We start from the raw sequence: 19,809 nt of genomic DNA, 5'->3' as shown, positions 1-19,809 counted from the left end.
CTCCTTCAAAGGCACCTTCTAAACCCTTTACCACTTAGAAGGGCAAGAGCATCAGATGTATGGGAACACCACCACCTTCAAGTTCCCCTCCAAGCCACACACCATTCTGACTTGAAACTATGTTGTCATTCTTTTGCTGTCACTAGATCAAAATCCTGGAACTTCTTTCTGAACAGCAATGAGGGTGTTCCTACAATACATGGGCTTCAACAGTTCATGAAGATGGCCCACCATCTCAAGGGAAATTAGGGATGGTCTAGCTAGTGACGCCCACATCCCACGAACAAATAATTTTAAAAAAAATTATGTCGTAACCTTTGGTGCAGCAGCTTATCAAATGCCTTTTGGAAATCTAAGTACACCACATTTACAGGTTCCCCTTTGTCCATGTGGCTTTTTACTTCCTCAAAGAATTCTAATAAATTAGTCAAACACAATTTCCCTTTCACAACACCATGTTGACTCTGTCTGATGCATTGAGATTTTCTAAGTGCTCTGCCATAATCTCCATAATAACAGATTCTAGCATTTTCCCTATGACACGTGTTAGGCTAACTGTACTTTCCTGCTTTCTGTTTCCAGCTTTTTTTGAATAGAGCAGTTATTTTCATGATTTTCCAATCTGGTGGGGCCTTCCAGAAATCTAGAGAATTTTAGAAAATTAAAACTAATGCATCTACTATCCCCTGGTCAACATTACAAAAACAAGTTATCTGTTGTTTGAGAAAAGTTGCTGTGTGTAAACTGACTGCCACCTTTTCCACATTACAACAGTGACTACACTTCAAAAAGTACTTCATTGGCTGTAAAGCACTTGGGTTCTCCTGAGATCATGAAAGGTATTATATAAATGCAAGTCTGTTTTATTGACTCCTTCATCAGATAAAAAAAGTTTTCATAAAATTACTTAACTTTTCTATTAAGATGCCTTTGAATACTTGTTCTACTTCAGATATGACTTTGTATGCAACAGTACTCTCAAAGCTATATATAGATACTTCGCTGAACTATGTTAAACTTTAGATACTTATAATAGGTGTAACTTAAAACACATTAAGGTTATGATACAACCATGTGTAAGATGGTTAAATCAATCTTCAGTATTACCGCTTGTTGAATCATGTAATTTTATATAAAAAGCGTAAGCCTGAGATGGTCAAAAGTCATTATAATTTCTATCATTGTACACACCCTACTCTGCAGGCAGGGTGTTTTCTTAGCTTTTAAGGCTTACAACATCACATTAGACCCTTGATATGATACTGGTTTGTCACATGCTACAGATAGTGTGCTACCTATTTATTTAAAGGAATTTAAGTTAACTAGTAATTAATAAATAATGGATACCTTTGTCTTGTGGCAACTGCTTTCCATTTCCTAAAAATTGGAGATCACAGTCCACGCTATGACTTTGTGTATTTAACATTCTGGAGGGGCCAAAAGGTATCCTTCTGGCTAAAGGTTGAGGCTGAAGTGGTTCTCCAAATCCTAGTAATAAAAAGAAGTAATGTTATTTTTAATGATTATCCATAGCATTAGCATTCATGTATTTTTCTATTGCTAATTGAGATTGTAATCTTTAAGATTAAATCATTGTATTTGCCACAGTAATAAAATGGAAGCTCCTATTTCTATTATTCAACAGAAATAAGTTCATTTTTTAAAAATTAAATTGAATCTTTTTTTTAGGGTAGAAAAGTACTCATCATGATGTATCATTCCCTGGCTAAGAAATCATGCCAGTAGAAGACGCTGTAACTTACTATCATACTTCTGCAAAAAATATCCTGTAGTCAGGAGACGAGGAGAATGGCCTGGAGGGTGATTGGTATTCTAACATTATCATCTCCAAATCAGGAAAAAAAATTCTTGTATTTATTTGGTAATTTTGCCTAAAAGCAGGACAGATTTATCCATCAATATTCCCTTTCTGTGAGCATAATGTTGGCTCTCCATTTGATATATTCTTGCACCCAGCTGGATCAAGAATTTGCTACACAGAGAATCAAGGACACACCCACACCTTGCCACATAGTCACGTGGCCTTCTTGCAAAAGCCAACTTTTCCAAAACATTCTCTTCATCTTTTTATTTCTCTCAATGTCATGTAATCTATTCCAGCAGGAATTGGGGGATGGCTTGCACCATAAGCATCACTATCCTGAATATGGCAAAAACTATAGATGGAAGATAACTAACATTCTAAGAATCGCTTCAACCTTTCACAAAACAACAGTAGAAAGAAAAGCTTCAAGAAATTAATTTCAAACAATCATCATGAACTTAATTTAAAAATATATTTCTAAACTCCAAAATTCAACAATATGTAATTTATTATATAGTTACTACTGTCACAACAAATAGTTGTTTGGTGGTACAGAACTTGAGTATTACTGAAAAAAGAAACATGCTGTCAAAACTTTTCAACTTGCACTCATCAGATGTGTAGGAATACCAACTGTAAAGGGAACAACAATTTATACTACATGAGAAGAGAGTGCTATTGGTTGGTAAGTGGACTCTGATTGGTCAAAGCATTGCCATGGGGAATGAACCAGCAAATGGCAGAGGGACAGCCATTCCATGATTTATTCCCCATGGAAATGCCCTGACCAATCAGAAGCAGCCTGCCTGGTTTGAATTTAAACAAAAGCTTGGCTGTTAACTGTTCCCTGGTGCAATCTCCAAGGCAATGCCTCTACCAATCAGCACTCTCTTCTCAAGCAGTATAAATTGTTGTTCCCTTTACAATTAGTATTCTTGCGAATTTGGCAAGACGAAGAGCTTTGACAGCATGTCTCTTTTCTTAGCAATGCTTTCATAGCAATACTTTCATAACACATTAATGAAGGTGACCCCTGCCTCCCCTCCCCCAACCTACCCCTTACAAGATCCAAGGAAGGATTTTAGCAAATTAAACCAGGAGCCTGATGTGCATATGACCAATTGCTGGCTATCAATTGTTTTTAAAATGAACACTCTTTTAAAAAAAAAAATTCTTGGGAGTAAATTAAAAAATATGGTGGTAGTAACCATTAAACCAACTATCTCTGCTTCAATTGTGTAAAAGGGCTGGTGGGATGTTGGCCTGTTTCTCAAGGGAGTTAAGATTCAAAAAAAAGGAAATGATGCTTCATTTCTACAAAGTTTACATCAGACCCCACCTGAAGTACTGTGTTTGGTTTGGGCATATACACCAGGATATCAGGGCTTCAAAGTTCAAGTATGACTTTGAGTTGCTTAAACCTTGCTTCTAATCTCTTGCATTTAGATGGTTGTGGGCTGATCTAATCAAGGTGCTTAAAATGACAAACAGGATTCGGGAGAGTAAATACTGAGAAATTATTTCTCTTGGAGGGTGGGGAAAGGGGGAGGAATTCAGAACAAGGAAGCATAATCTTACATTTAGAAGTAGACCATTTAGAATTGAAGTTAGGAGGCATTTTTTCATACCATGGGTTGTACAAATATTGAGCCCATTCCCCCAAAATGCTGTGGGCACTGGAACAATTGAAACTTTGAAGCCTGAGATTGTTAAGATTTTTGATTAGGCAAGGGTATCAAGGAATGTGGAACAAAGGTGGGTAAATTGAGTTACAGATCAGCCATAATCTAATTGAATGATGGATCAGCCTTGAGGGGTTTGTATGCTCATCATAGCCTCTATTTAATCTTTCAACTTGCATCATAAAGATTTGCTATTGGTCTAAAACTGATTCAATTAAACGTTCTTCAGTGCTCCTGGTTATTTATATTGCAATTTTCTCAACAAATTTCTTCCAGCTTGCACGTCTACTATTTTCTGTATATTCTAATTGCCTTTAGGTCAACTTGCATTGCAATGAGAACACTTTTTTGTTTTTAACGTATCCACTGAATCATAGCACTGATTGCAGAACACAGTTTTATAAAAAGTAAATTAGTAACAACTTAAAATTTAATCTAGTTTCAACATAAACCCTTATTCAGAATGATATTGTGCAATTAAAGACCACATAATTGTACTTTCAAATAAATTTTATGTACAGGACTGGCTAAAGTAAAGGCTAACTATTAATACTGTAGGTAACTCAACATTATCATCATTTAATCACAGAGTTAATCCATCTGTAAGACAATGCACTGCAGCTAAAATCAAGCCTGGTCTTGCCCAGAATACCCATGCTGCTATTGTCAAAGCAGTGTATAATTCTTTTTCACCATGATGATGTGATATGATTAGGGCAACAAATGTCAAGTTTACTTTCACTGGACAACTCTAAGTAGAAGGAATATTTTCATTTCATCATTAATGTACTTAAACAAGTTAAAGCAATGATTGATTTAGTTTTTCATCATATTCTAATGCAGATGTCTGAAATAGTGATAACTAGGGAAATCTATGACAGCATTCTCTCAACACTCAACCAGTGGAGCTGCTGAATGTACTTCTCATTTGATGAAACCTGTCCTTTTGGTGAAAAGTGGACGTCTCAGTATTGATCATTGTTATGTGATATGATGTGCTGTTTTAAATTGAATGGTGGATTGAAACAAATACTACACTGGCTGTAATGCAATTTGGGTGTCCTAAGGTTGTGATAGGTGCAATATAAGTGCAAGTCCTTCCTTTTTTAAAAAAAAGCACAATGCATTATTCTGTTGCTCAGCACACAAGGATAATCCAGTGTGGCCCTCTTTAGCCATCCCACGAACAATTAGATTGAATCTGGAGGCCAAAGCAAAGTTAAAATAATTCAACAGGATAACACAATAATGGTTTCCACCCACGGTGGTTGACAGGGCCCTCAACCGTGTCCGGCCCATCTCCCGTGCATCCGCCCTCACACCTTCTCCCTCTCAGAAACATGATAGGGTCCCTCTTGTCCTCATTTATCACCCCAGCAGCCTCCGCATTCAAAGGATCATCCTCCGCCATTTCCGCCAACTCCAGCATGATGCCACCACCAAACACATCTTCCCTTCACCCCACCGGCGGCATTCCGCAGGGATTGTTCCCTCCAGGACACCCTGGTCCACTCCTCTATCACCACCTACACCTCAACCCCCTCCCACGGCAATTTCCCATGCAACCACAGAAGGTGCAACACCTGCCCCTTTACTTCCCCTCTCCTCACCATCCAAGGGCCCAAACACTCTTTTCAAGTGAAGCAGCATTTCACTTGCACTTCCCTCAATTTAGTCTACTGCATTCGTTGCTCCCAATGCGGTTTCCTCTACATTGGAGAGACCAAACGCAGACTGGGTGACCGCTTTGCAGAACACCTTCGGTCTGTCCGCAAGCATTACCCAAGCCTCCCTGTCACTTGCCATTTCAACACTCCACCCTGCTTTCATGCCCACATGTCCGTCCTTGGCTTGCTGCATTATTCCAGTGAAGCTCAACGGAAACTGGAGGAACAGCACCTCATCTTCCGACTAGGCACTTTACAGCCTTCTGGACTGAATATTGAGTTCAACAATTTTAGATCATGAACTCTCTCCTCCATCCCCACCCTCTTTCCGATTCCCCTCCCTTTTTTTCCCAATTATATATAGATTTTTCTTTTCCCACCTACTTCCATTATTTTTAAATGTAGTTCCATCCATTGTTTTATCTCTACCTTTTAGCCTTTTTTGATTCCTTCACCTCACCCCACCCCCACTAGGCCTATCTGTACCTTGCTTGTCCTGCTTTCTACCCTTAATTAGCACATTCCTTAGATAATATCACCACCTTCAACACCTTTTGTCTGTGACATCTTTTGGTTATCTCCACCTATCACTGGCCCTCTATACAGCTCTACTTGTCCCACCCCCCCTTAAACCAGCTTATATTTCACCTCTTTTCTATTTTTACTTAGTTCTGTTGAAGGGTCATTTGGACTCGAAACGTTAACTGTGCTCCTCTCCGCAGATGCTGCCAGACCTGCTGAGTTTTTCCAGGTATTTTTGTTTTTGTTTTGGATTTCCAGCATCCGCAGTTTTTTGCTTTTAACACAATAATGTGACTGCTAAGATCAATTGGGAGCAATTTCTTTTAGTTGTTGGGATGTTTCTCTGTGGATTGGAAATTATTTATATTATTTTCCTTTTAATGCTTTTTCCCAAAAAATAATACCAGTAACTCCGGTACAAAAGTTTGCAAGAATGACACTCAAAGCATGATTTACATGCCTCCAACGTTCTATATAGGTTTTAGACAAAAGAAATTTCAGTAAGTAGAAACTATCAAAAACATCAAAATCCTAGAAAACTACTTGGTAATAGTATGAAAATTATTCTATCACCACCACCTTGTCAATGAAATTAAAATTATCTAGTTCAGCCAAGCCACTCTTAGTCTTTTCAACTCCATCAGAAGTTTTCTCCAGAGCTCTGAAGAGTCTTATGGACTCGAAACGTTAACTCTGTTTCTCTCTCAACAGACACCGCCAGACTTGCTGAGTCTTTCCAGCATTTTCTGTTCTTATTTCAGATTTCCAGCATCTGCAGTATTTTGCTTTTATTTTAGTGCTTTTTTTCAGTGTTTGGCATCAATATTTTCAAGCAACCCATTAGCAAATCTTGGTTTAAAATTCTGCATCCACACAATAGAACAGTTTACTGATTTTCCTGTTTATTAATTAGTTATTCTATTCCCCGTAATTCACCTAGGCTTGCATTATTCTACCAGGTTTTCAGACAATGGTAGAGGTAATGAGTATGCAAAGCCAGTGCTGTAACAGGAACTACCTGTGAACACTTGATATGCATCCAGTTCCTTAACTACATTTGTGGGATAGTGTGTGCTGTCTTGTAGGAATAGGAACTGTGGCTACTACTGAAAGAATTTTCTATGACATCTCTAATGGGACAGAAACAGTTTATTGAAAGATAGAACAGGCAAACCAAACCTCGCCATATACGGAGAATGAATAAAGAAGGGTGGCTTCCCTCTGCATACAGCAAAGCATAGTTTGGAATCAGGTACTTAGCTTTACATATAGTTACATTTTCAGCTAATGCACGTCAGTTATTGGCATACTTGGTTCCAGCAGTGTCTTCAAATCAGGAACTATTTTCTTCAGTACCATTTAATCACACCAACAGTTTTACTACCTACACCACCAGAGACTAATCAAAGAATATTACCTAATGTTTGATAAAAACTATTAAAGTTGAAGTAATTTGCAAAATCTCCACATTAAAGCGCTTTTAGGTGATTTTCTGATTTTTCAATCTATACAGTAGCTGTATCTTTCTGTTTCTATCATCCTGGAAACTACATTTCACTTTTGATTTTTGCAGAGCAAGGAAAACAAATAAAATGGCAATTTTCTTTTGCATCAGATGGATTTTAAAACATCAGGCGAGGAAGGGGTTTAGGATATTTGAATAGCTTATTGTTGTGACAAATGAAATAGACTTTTAATGAAAAACAGCATGCAGTTCATTCACATTCTAGATAACACACAATTCACGGTGGTCCGGCTTTCCATATCCCACAAGCCTGGGCAGACAGGACATTTCCCATTAAGACTCTAAGGGAGGATGGATTACAGATGTAGTGCTCTAACTAACCGGGTTTATGTTATTTACTAATGATCAGAATTTAACGTCGCCCATGCTGATACCCAGCACTCCTGACATAGTGTCAAATAGCACATGATGCGTCGGGAGTGGTTCCCAATGTCATCAAGCTGCATCGTGAGATTATGCTAGGCAGACTTGCGCAAATGTCGGAAGCCGCCCGCTGTCAATTAAAGGGCCTATTAAGGCAATTAAAGAGCCAATCAACAGCAATTTTGAGAAGTTCTTTCAGTTTTACAGTTGATGCACAGGCAAAACAAGCAAGCGGGAATTGCATATTTTCAACTTCCTACATCTAGGGTAGGATAAAAGGTTCAGAAGGAATGGAGAAGTGAGGAGATAGGAGTTTAAAAGTGAGTCGTAAGTCTGTGCAATACTGATTAATTAGTGAAACATTCTGTTCATTTCCTATGTAGTTTAGGAGGCTTAAATCATTTCAGAGGCTTTTACAGACAGGCCTCATCATTCAAACTCTGCAAAACATAAGACTTTGTTTATTCAGCTGGAGACACATTCTCAGATGAGGAGGAAAGGGCAAGAAGGGAGAGGAGACCAGTTGGAACATCATAGAATCTGCCCTCAAGACCAAGAAGCACAACCTGAAGAGGTCAAAGGCCAGCAAGCCTAACAAGGGAGAAGTGGCAGGAGAAGGAGCCAATACCCTACCAGAAGAGTCTACAGGCTGAGATCCAGCTACCTTGAGATGACCAAGGTCCAGTGCCAAAGAAGGATCTGCCTCTCAAGGGAGATAGCAACCTCAATATGTGACATGATGGGTCCTGAGATAGTTTCCAACTGTGTAGGTGGGTAACCAATGCCAGTGTCACTAAAAGTAACTGCTGATCTTAATTTTTATGCCTCGGGTTCATTCCAGGGGTCTGTTGGAGATCCGTGAGCAGCGTCACAATCTGCAGCACACAGCTGTATAAAGCGTGTGACAGATGCACTGTTCAGAAGAGTCAATACCTTTATACATTACAAGACAGATGAGGACAGCCAGGCAGAGCACTTCAGAGGGTTTGCAGCTATTGCAGGCTTCCCAAGGATTCAAGGAGCTATTGTCTGCACACACGTGCCCATCAAGGCACCTGCTTGAGAGCCTGGGGCCTTTGCAGATCGTAAGGGGTTCTACAATCCAAATGTCCAGCTAGTGTGCGATCACCAACATCAGATCCTGCACGTTTGTGCCAGATATCCTGGGAGCTGCCATGATTCATATATTCTCCATCACTTCCAAGTACCTAGGCTGTTCATAGCCCCTGCATGCTTGGATGAGTGGTTACTGAGGGATAAAGGATATCCTCTCAAAAGGTGGCTAATGACACTGATCAGACATCCAAGAACACCCGTGGAAGAGAGATATAACAGAAGCCACGTCTCCACGAGGGCCATCATTGAGGGGGCAATAGGCCTCCTAAAAATGAGGTTTCATTGTCTGGACCTCTTTTCAGGATCTCTGCAATATCCTCCAGAACACATGTCCCTCATTATGGGTTGTGTGCTGTGCCCTGCAAAATCTGGCTCTCTCAAGGGGAGATCGAATGGAGGGTGAAGAAAGTGATGTGCCCCCAGAACTTGCTGAGGAAGATTCTAGCACTGACTCTGAGGGAGAACCTGCTTAGCCACAGGGTCATGATGGTGACCCAGCAATGAGGCAGTTTTTGGGAGCCAGGGAAACCAAAGGCTTTGATTCAAAGGAGCTTCCAGTCAGCTTCCAAAGTCAAGACTCCAAATCATTGCAAAGAATCAGTCACTTTATTGCTCCAAGCTCATGAAGTCCTCCTGGCACCCTCTTCCCTTGTGCTTCCTTCTATCCTGCTCAATTGATGCCTTGCTCTGAGTTGCAGGCTTCCTATCTTACTGTCACATAAAGCACAATTAATGGCACCTGACATGAGGTCACATTTTAATAGTGATGTACGACCGCAATATACAACATCAGACAAGCGACAATGAGAAAGATTTCACTCATGATCACCTTCTGTGATTACAGTGATTTACTAATCCACTTACAAGTGCTGCATCTAGGTGTTTCCCCCTTGCCGGCAGCAACAATGGAGGCAGGCTGCTGACTCTGATGCCCCTTAGGCCTTGATAGCTTTGGCGGCTGTCCTCTGGTTGCTGGGGCCTGTGATGGCCTCGACTGGGCGGGAAAGTCCTGCACGATTGGCTGGGAACTTCTTAGTTGAAACTTCTTAGATACACTGGCAGAGGGGAGAAGGAGGAGCTTCTGTCATCATCAGGACTGCCCTGTGTGGAGCCTGCAGATGCATGGAACTGCAGGTCATCCACCAACATGAGGTCTGCTTGAACCTCCCTGCTAACCATCGATGGATGAGCAGCTAGCTGAGGTCACTGGCAGTGAGTGGGCTCGCAGGTCTGAATGGAATCCCGGAAACCCCTGATTGAGTTCCTGGAGCTGCCGCTCCATGAGAGTCATCACTCTATGGAAGATGCTGTGCGTTCAGAGCTGAGGGTCAATGCACTGCTCATACTCTGCATGGACTCCTCCATTACACGGACATGGCACGAAAACCCTCGGGAATCTCTGCCAGATCTCCATGTGCATTCCGCTGGACATCCAGCATTTGCTGCCTAATTGACGACTCAAGAGGCTCATCATCTGCTTGGGGCTCAGCACTGTCCTGGTCTCCAACAATACTCCACTTGTCAGAGTCCTGGAAAATCTCTGTCTCCGGCAGCTCCTCAAGTGAGTTTGACGTGCTTTCCCCAGCATGTTCACCTATCTGTGCCGGAGCACTGAAACCCACTGAAGTGCTGATATCTGAGGTGGTGCAAGGTGCAGAGAGAGGATGTGATGCAGGTGCATCTGGCTGTTCATCCTCCTTAAGTGTCAATGCAGGGCCTTTCAGATTATTAAGTGGTCTTGGGGATGATTCATCTGATGGAGGAAAAACAACTGTGAGTATCCATTAGCATTTAAGATTCAGAGTACATGCATTCTGCTAGATTCTGAAATTGGTAATCTAGCTAAACAAAGATTTCTGAATGGACAAACATAAAGGATTAGTGGATTTCACCTGTCAGTTTTACACCCACTGCCCTCAAATTCTCATTCCCTCCCTCAATCTCTTCTGTGTCCACTTTACTCTTACCCTCCTCTAAGACCCCTTCCTCTCCACAATCAGTGGATCTCGCTCTACACCAGCTCCAGGATATGCTCCTCCATTGGACTTAGCAATGCTAGATTTGGTACTCCCCCACTAGTTCAGCTTTGCTCCTGGGCATTGTGACGATTCTTCTTCTGAAAGGACAATGGTGACTTCATGAGTATCCCCTCTATATACCAGAACATTGCATCCTCCTCTGCAATAGCGCTGGTTTAAGTGCCCAGCACATTGCAGGGCTTCCCCCTTCCAGACAGGCCCATCATCCTGTCTAGTCCCAGGCAGTCTTTAAGGGCACAGAAAGATCAGCCAACTTAAGCTCATGGCTTTACACCCGAAAGCTCCAATAAATGCAAGCATACACGCATATTTATTAAAGGTGAAATGGGGTCTTATTACTCATCCTTGCAGAATGGAAAAGGTCATTCACCCTCTTCCAGCATTGCATCCAAGTCCTTTGGATGACCCCCTGGATTTATGCTGCCACCTCTGACCAAGCCTTCTTGGCGAGATGTAGGGGCAGTGACGGATTTACAGTTAGTGGAGCCCTGCGCTCAGCTTCACTTTTGAGGCCCATCCCCAAACACAACCCAAAGCTATGGGGAATGGTTATTTCACTGGCTTTTTCCAGTTGCGTACCTACTTCTGTATAATATCATATGACCTCAGTTCTCGCCACTCAATCGAAAAAAACCTATTGCCTCTAGCAAGATGATACAACTTAAAGGGTATATGCAAATGAATGTTGCTTTGCTCTCATGGTGCAATTGGTTAGCATGTGGTACTTTAATAGCATGATTGAGGTCTGTGCAATGCTGAGGTTCAGAGTTCAAGCCAAACCTAGAGGAGCTTCTTTTGAGCAGCTCATGTTGCAAAAAACGAGCTTTCAACTGGCTGTGAAGCGGGACACGGTGCAGTCTTGAACAATTGCAATCTTGAACAATAAAAAATGTAACTGGAAGGGACCAATTTCTGTAGATTGAGAACAGATCTGTCTCGGTTAATTGTATCAAGTATCAACACAAATGCTGCAAATACTCAACAGATGTAACAGCTTCTACGGAAAGAAAAACGAAAGTGATGATCTTTCTGATATCGCTGATTCTACACAGTGTTTTTCATCTTGGTATTGACTCTTTAGCTCGTTCCATGTTGCTCAATTTGTTGGTACTTTCTTGGATCAAATAAAGTAGCAGCGATGATTACTATAATCGAAACCATCCAATCTTTATCGGTAATATAAGATGTAATGCCTAAGTTAAACATTCTGCACCGAGATTAAAGTCTGTGGTTAAGCTCAATCTAATAACACAGTTAATTTATACTCGCATTCATCTCATCAATATGTAAAGTAGGTAACAGAAGTCTCGAAGTACGTTAGGTGGTGTGGGTGGGTGTGGGGGTCATCATGTTATTTCCCAACTAGCGGTCTCCAGGTTAATTTAACCTCCACCACCAACGCCCCCTCCCCCCATCTCTCCTCACCGTCCAAGGGCCCAAACACTCCTTTCAAGTGAAGCAGCATTTCACTTGCACTTCCCTCAATTTAGTCTACTGCATTCGTTGCTCCCAATGCGGTTTCCTCTACATTGGAGAGACCAAGCGCAGACTGGGTGACCACTTTGCAGAATACCTTCGGTCTGTCCGCAAGCATGACCCAGACCTCCCTGTCACTTGCCATTTCAACACTCCACCCTGCTCTCATGCCCACATGTCCGTCCTTGGCCTGCTGCATTGTTCCAGTGAAGCTCAGCGCAAACTGGAGGAACAGCACCTCATCTTCCGACTAGGCACTTTACAGCCTTCTGGACTGAATATTGAGTTCAACAATTTTAGATCATGAACTCTCTCCTCCATCCCCACCCCCTTTCCGATCTCCCCCCTTTTTTTCCCAATAATGTATATAGATTTTTCTTTTCCCACCTATTTCCATTATTTTTAAATGCATTTCCATCCATTGTTTTATCTCTACCTTTTAGCCTATTTCGATCCCTTCCCTTCACCCCACCTGGGCTATCTGTGCCTTGCTTGTCCTGCTTTCTACCTTTAATTAGCATATTCCTTAGATAATATCACCACCTTCAACACCTCTTTGTCCTTTTGTCTGTGACATCTTTTGGCTATCTCCACCTATCACTGGCCCTCTATCCAGCTATACCAGTCCCCCTCCCCCCCTCCCCACCCTTAAACCAGCTTATATTTCACCTCTTTTCTATTTTTACTTAGTTCTGTTGAAGAGTCATATGGACTCAAAACGTTAACTGTGTTCCTCTCTGCAGGTGCTGCCAGACCTGCTGTGTTTTTTCAGGTATTTTTATTTTTGTTTTGGATTTCCAGCATCCGCAATTTTTTGCTTTTAATTTAACCTGCAACTCTTGTCAATAAATTGTAATATTTTTCCTCTGCTAACATCACTGTCATTTTTCTTATGTACTGGAAGACAGGCTGTTAAAGGTGTAAATATAATAATTGGAGTGACTGCAAGAGTCTAAAGCCAACAGTAAGATGTGGTTTTGATATGTTAATGAGCCAAGGGGAACTTCAATCAGAGTTTTACATAAAGCAATAACAGGAGTGTTTTTGAATTGAGTTGTTTTAGTTCAAAGGGGGATATATGCAGGTTGTAATAGGTGTAAGGAAAAGATGAGTAAGTTTGTTTTTACAAATCTAAGAGCTAAGGTAACGAAACGAGTTTAATCAATTCTGGGGGAAAAAAGCATTTATGAAGAGATTGGTTAAGATAATAGAGATATCAAAAGGATGGAATGCATTTAAGGAAATACTGATGCCTAGGTGGTGTTGGGTGGGGTGGGGGTGATAACCGGTCAGATCTCCCAGAAGACAGCAGGGTAGCTGGTCAGATCGCCCAGAAGACAGCAGGGTAGTTGGGCAGAACTCCAAGACCACCATGTGAACAAGGCCATGTGAAGACCCAGTTGCTGTCAGTTTCAGAGGGCACCCTAAGGAAAAAGGGCACTGTGTGGTAAAAATGATTGGAATTCTTTAGATTTTAGAATATATAAGAATAGTTGCTGAACAGTAAAGGGGAAGGTTAGCTCTGAGGGTAGTTAAGTTAAGATCTTGTGGAACTGTTTTAAAGTACTGTTTATTGTATAAAGCCATTCTTGTGTTTAAGTGTAATTGTGTTTTTTCCCTTTATTCTTTTAATAAAAGTTGACTTTACTATAAAATCATCACAAGTAGCTGGGGACATCATTTCCTGATTTCAGAACTGCTCCTCATACTACACACATTGCAAAAACAATCTTGGCAGCCGTTTCAAGTTTCTTGCGATTTGGGCAGCTTGGCATTTACCGTCAGCTGTGCCATAGTGCTCTCTTAAATCTCTCTCCCCATCTTTACGCTGGAGTTTTTAAAAGAAAGACTGAAATATAATAACGCTTTGAGGCATCCGGTGGTTGTGAACAAAGACAATGCAGTCAATAAAGTACAGTTGAGTTGCAGTCACTGTTACACGCAGAAAGCCTGCACAAACTCATGACCTTTACCAGATACCTGCTTTTGTGACGCTGGTTGATGGTAGCATGACTGCAGGAAAAATTCCTTTGCTCTTCTAGAAAACAGTACCAAAACGCCAAATCAGCACTTTTACAAAAGAACATAAACAGGTTTGTAATTTTGATGATTATAATTCCGAAAAAATAATCATGTAATATACCTTTAACTTGTTAAACATTTTAGAAAGCGTTATACCAAAGATAATCTGGAAACCGTAACTTCAATTTGGCTTCAAGTTGCATTTTAGGAATTAAAATAGATCTCGAACTGCTAGTACATTTGAGCTTGAATGCTAGAATAAAATTGTCAACGTTCGTACAGTACATCATGCAGGCAAACTATTCGGTGATCAGATAATACACTGATTACCTGAATCACTATCGAGCTTGTCTCGTCTTGTTTGCTTTGATTTAATGCTGCAGAATATTGACACCTGCCTAATGGTTCTAAATTGCCAACTCTTAATAAAACAGAAAGTGGCTCCCAGACAAGCTGACTAAAACGTTGCAGGTCTGGCAGCATCGGCGGAGAAGAGCAAAGTTGACGTTTCGAGTCCTCATGACCCTTCAACAGAACTGAAGGGTCATGAGGACTCGAAACGTCAACTTTGCTCTTCTCCACCGATGCTGCCAGACCTGCTGAGTTTTTCCAGGTATTTCTGTTTTTGTTTTGGATTTCCAGCATCCGCAGTTTTTTGTTTTTATGACTAAAACATTGATGAATGTATTCCTACTAGGAAGTTTTTACCAGTTCTGCCATTTGACTCTTCCGGGTGGTGCTGTGCTAAGAGTAAGAGTACACCAATGTTCAGGAACACAACATTGTAAATCTGTACATGCCACAACATTGTAAATCTGCCCCTGCGCGGAGGCTTCCTCTTGCTGTCTCATGGCAACAATATCTTCTGGCAATCACTGACAGCATTTATGAGTGCATGCAGGTAGGCATCAGAGAAGTGGGGGGGGCTGCTTGGCTTCGGGCATTTCCACAGCTTCTTCCATGACTTCCTGGGGACATTGCAATCTTCCTTACAGTTTCCTACTAACTTTCACTCTTCAGTGTAACTAAACTGTAACTTTAAAGTTCCTCTCTTCCACAGTTGTTCTCCATCTACATCTCTTCATTCATCTGTTTTGAAACCACCCCCCAACAGCATGCATTCACCATAGCAACACCTCTACCAATCAGGGTCCACTTGCCAACCAATCAGCACTCTCTTCTCATACAGCATAAAGTTGTTGCTTCCCATAATTGGTATTCTTGCAATTGTCCTGATTAGTGCAAGGTGAAAAGCTTTGGCAAAGTGCCTTTTTTCTGCAATACTCAAGTTCTGTACTACCAAATGACTATAATACAAAATCTTAAGAGGCCACTCGTTATTGATTTTTTTCTTGATTACAGCAAGTCTCATCTATTGTTAGTCACAACATTTATTATTAGTAACTTCCCAGTGGCTTAACTCTCTTGAAGTTGCAGATCACCAGTATTTGGTCTGTCCCTTTCAAATCAACAAACAGACTAAATCGGGAAAAAGCGATAAAACAGGGTAGAAAAACTCCCCTCTTCTTGGGAAAAATCATATCTTGCAGCATCACGAACCATGCTTTTAGGAATTGCTCTTATCTTGAGTGTTAATAATAGCTCACTCTCTCTCAATTCTCTTCCCACACCTAAAGGCGCATGAGGCAGATGAAGCGCATGCTTACATCTGTTTTCCATGGGCTTGTTTTTCCTAGAACAGGTCGCTAGCCTGAAGCCAAAGGCTTTAGCTTGAGGGGCACATAGAGTATGGCTGACCAGGAGCCTCTTCTACTCTTACCACCTGCTGTAGGCATATTGGAAGGATTTGCAGGTTGATAATCAACTTGTGCAGCCGTACTATGAATGCACTTTCTGTTGCTATAAAGTCCTGGGATGTGACGTGAAGCCAGAGCTTTGGATCAGAGGCAGGGATGCTATCCACTGCACCACAAGATCTCCCCAATAACAATTGCCACTTCCTATTTTAGACTGCTCCACCAACAGACTTTTATTACATTCCTGCCTCATTACATTCACTAACCTCCAATGTTAAAGGTACCTTTAAGATTTTGAAAAAAGATAGCCATGGATCATGCATCTATTGGTTTCACACATGTATTCCCAGCCAAAAGAGAAGACTACAATAACGTGAATTAAGGAAGGCATGAAGTGCAGTGGTTTGGCACTAGCCAGAATAGTGGATCTGTTTTTTTATGACTGTTAAGTTTATGTAGATGAAGAATGCCTTTACAACAAAAAGATTTAGGAAAGTACCTGAATTTTGTGAGTTATAGCATTCTCCCTTTGGAATCCTGTTCTGCCATCTGTCCTAATTATGATAGCGAGGTGCATGTAATCCAGGGAGTATGAGCAAATGTTTTAAGAGCCAAATATGAAAACTAGTCAACTTATTATTGGTGTCAACTAAATGAAAATTTGTGACATAATACTTAGTTTCTTTCATTTTCTCACCAAATGGTGGAACAGGCTTAACAGGAACAGGCTTAACAGAATGAATGGCCTACTCATATTCCTATGATCCTGGTAAGAGAGTCCTCACTAGCCAGCCGGCTAAAAACGGTAGACTCCTTGCTTGCTTGTAGAGCTAGGGGGGGCGTTAAGAGGAGAACTTTTCTGTGGATGGTTTCCGTGCATATTTTTTCAACAGTCAATTCCCAGAAATTGTCATCCTAACTTTGGAGACTGTGATCATCTTGAACTTGTGTTTTTGCCAACATTTTTTTTGCTTTGAGTTCAGACAAGGCAAAACACCTCAATTATAGATTTGAAAAGATCAAGAACAAACTTTCTGCACTGTCTCCTGTTATTTGGATAGCACCATAATATAGAACTGTAAAAACATTACCTCTTTTAGTGTCTTAATATGGTGGAGAGAAAACATGAAAAATTAGAGGAGCCAATATAGGACCATATCAGTTTACAGCACAGAAGGAAGCCATTTGACCCACTATGTCCATGCTGGTTCTTTACAAGAGCAATATAAAAAACTTATTCCACTGCTCTTCTTTCAATCATACCGTTCATCTTCCTTTGTTTCAAACACCATAATCTAAAGGGCTACGACTAAAGAGATGAAAAGTAGCTCTTTTTCGGCCAGCACAGACAGGGTGTGCCAAATGGCCTATTCTGTACAATAAATTGTCTATATTTCGAAATAAAAATCTTAATTTCCCTTAAAAGATATAGCAGTCACTGCCTTAACTAATTCTCATGGCAAAGCATTCCACGCTCAGCTCTTGGCTTCATTACAGTCTTGGTTCAGACATGCACAAAAGAGCTGAACTCAAGAGGTGAGGTGAGAGTTGACTGCCCTTGACATCAAGGCAGCATTTGACTGAGTGTGGCATCAAGGAGCCCTAGCAAAACTGGAATCAATGGGAATCAGAGGGAAACTCTTCATTGGTTGGGAGTTATATTTAGCACAAAGGAAGATGGTTGTGGTTGTTGAAGGTCAATCATCTGTGTCTCAGGACATTATTGCAGGAAGTCCTCAGGATAGTGTCCTAGGCTCAACCTTCTTCAGCTGCTTCGTTGATGACCTTATGATGGGGGATAAGGTCAGACATGGGGATGAAAAATTTTGATGGGAAATAAGGAAGAAATATTTCCTCTGGTCAATGAGTCAATAACAGGGGGTTATCCATTTGGAACTGTCACAGATTCCAAATGATATTTGCACAATGTTCAGCACCATTCGCGATTCCTCAGATACCGAAGCAATCCGTGCCCATATGCAGCAAGACCTGGACAATATTCAGGCTTGGGTTGAAATGCAGCAAATAACACTCGTGCTACACAAGTGCCAGGCAATGACCATCTCCAGCGAGTGAGAATCTAGCCATCTCTCCATTCAATTGCATTACATTGCCGAATCTCCCACTAACAACATCCTGGGAGTTACCATTGACCAGAAACTGAGCTGGGCCAGCCATATAAATACTGTGGCTATAAGAGCAGGTCAGAAGCTGGGAATTCTGCGAAAAGTAACTCACTTCCTGCCTCCTCAAAGCCCATCCACCATCTACAAGGCATACGTCTGGAATATGATGGAATACTCTCACTTGCTTGAATGAGTGTAGCTCCTACAACACTCAAGAAGCTCGACATCATCCAGGACAAAGCAGCTTGCTTGACTGGCACCCCATCCACCACTTCAATATTCACTCCCTCCACCACCGATGCACAGTGGCAGCAGTGTGAACCATCTACAAGGTGCACAGCAGCAACTCATCAAGGTGCCTTTGACTGCACCTTCCAAACCTGCAACCTCTACCACCTAGAAGGACATGGGCAACCGGTGCATGGGAACACCGCCACCTACAAATTCCCCTCCAAGCCACACAAATTCCTGACTTGGAGCTATATGACTGTTCTTTCACTGTTGGGTCAAAATCCTGGAACTCCCTCCCTCCTAACAGCACTGTGGGTGTCCCTGCAACACATGGACTGCAGCAGTTCAAGGTGGCGGCTCTCCATCACCTTCTAAAGGAAAATTTGGAATTGGTAATGAATTCTGGCCTAGCCAGCAACGCCCACATCCCATGAACGATTCAATTTTAAAAAAATGTTCCAACTGCCCTCTGTGTATAGCAATTTCTCCTAAGCTTCTCCTCAGTGACAATTCCAAATAGATGACCCTGTCATTGAACATACGAACTAACTGCAGGAGTAGGCCATTTGGCCCCTCAAGCCTGCTCTGCCATTTAATAAGATCATGGCTGATCTGATAGTAACGTCAAATCTGCATCCCGTCTGCCCCCAATAATCTATCACCCCCCTTGCTTACCAAGAATCTATCCACTTCTGCCTTAAAATATTCAAAGGCTCTGCTTCCACCTCCTTTTCAGGAACAGTTTTCCAAAGACTCACAACCCTCAGAAAAAATTTCATCTCATCTCTGTTTTAAATGGGCGACCCCTTATTTTAAACAGCGACCCCTAGTTCAAGGTTCTCCCACAAGAGGAAACATCCTCTCCATATCTACCCTGTCAAGTCCCCTCAGGATTTTATATGCTTCAATCAAGTCGCCTCTCACTCTTCTAAATTCCAGCGGATACAAGCCTAGCCTGCCCAACCTTTCCTCATAAGACAACCCACTCATTCCAGGTATTAGTCTGGTAAACCTTCCCTGAACTGCTTCCAATACATTTGCATCCTTCCATAAATAAGGTGACCAATACTGTACACAGTACTCCAGATGTGGTCTCACTAGTGCTCTGTATAACTGAAGCATAACCTCCCTACTGATGTATTCAATTCCCCACGACCACTGGAAACATTCCTTCCCTATCAAAATTTTCCATAATTAAAAAAACTAATAAATTTCCTTAATCTTCTCTACAGTCATCATAACTTCAGTGTCTTATCCCTGGTATTATGCTGGTGAATCTTTATGATGAACACTTTGTGGCTTTAAAGTTCTTTCTGTAGTGGGGCGCCAAAAACTGCATGTTAATTGACCTAACCATAGTCTTATACAAATTCGTCATAACCTCTCTGCAAATTGGTTGCTGATTTTGCCTACATTACAACAGTCTACTTCATTGGATGCTGAATCACTTCAGGGCAT

General features: G+C 41.4%; 1 protein-coding gene across 2 annotated transcripts in view; it reads right to left on the bottom strand.

Annotated features, from left to right (window-relative positions):
• Positions 1 to 19,809, bottom strand: part of togaram1 (TOG array regulator of axonemal microtubules 1) — a 148,165-nt gene that overhangs the window by 83,721 nt on the left and 44,635 nt on the right. For both annotated transcript variants that reach the window (XR_013579446.1, XM_078562321.1), the window contains exon 3: positions 1,348 to 1,488. Coding sequence is in view for 1 of the 2 variants with exons in the window: in XM_078562321.1 (XP_078418447.1) it covers positions 1,348 to 1,488 (141 nt within the window). In the remaining variant the exon portion in view is untranslated. The remainder of the gene's footprint in view (positions 1 to 1,347; positions 1,489 to 19,809) is intronic.

The sequence above is a fragment of the Cetorhinus maximus genome, chromosome 18, assembly GCF_964194155.1.
Source record: "Cetorhinus maximus chromosome 18, sCetMax3.hap1.1, whole genome shotgun sequence".
In the NCBI taxonomy this organism is placed as follows: Eukaryota; Metazoa; Chordata; class Chondrichthyes; order Lamniformes; family Cetorhinidae; genus Cetorhinus; species Cetorhinus maximus.
Note: the sequence above shows the minus strand (reverse complement) of the source record. Positions and strands in the feature narration are given on the sequence as shown.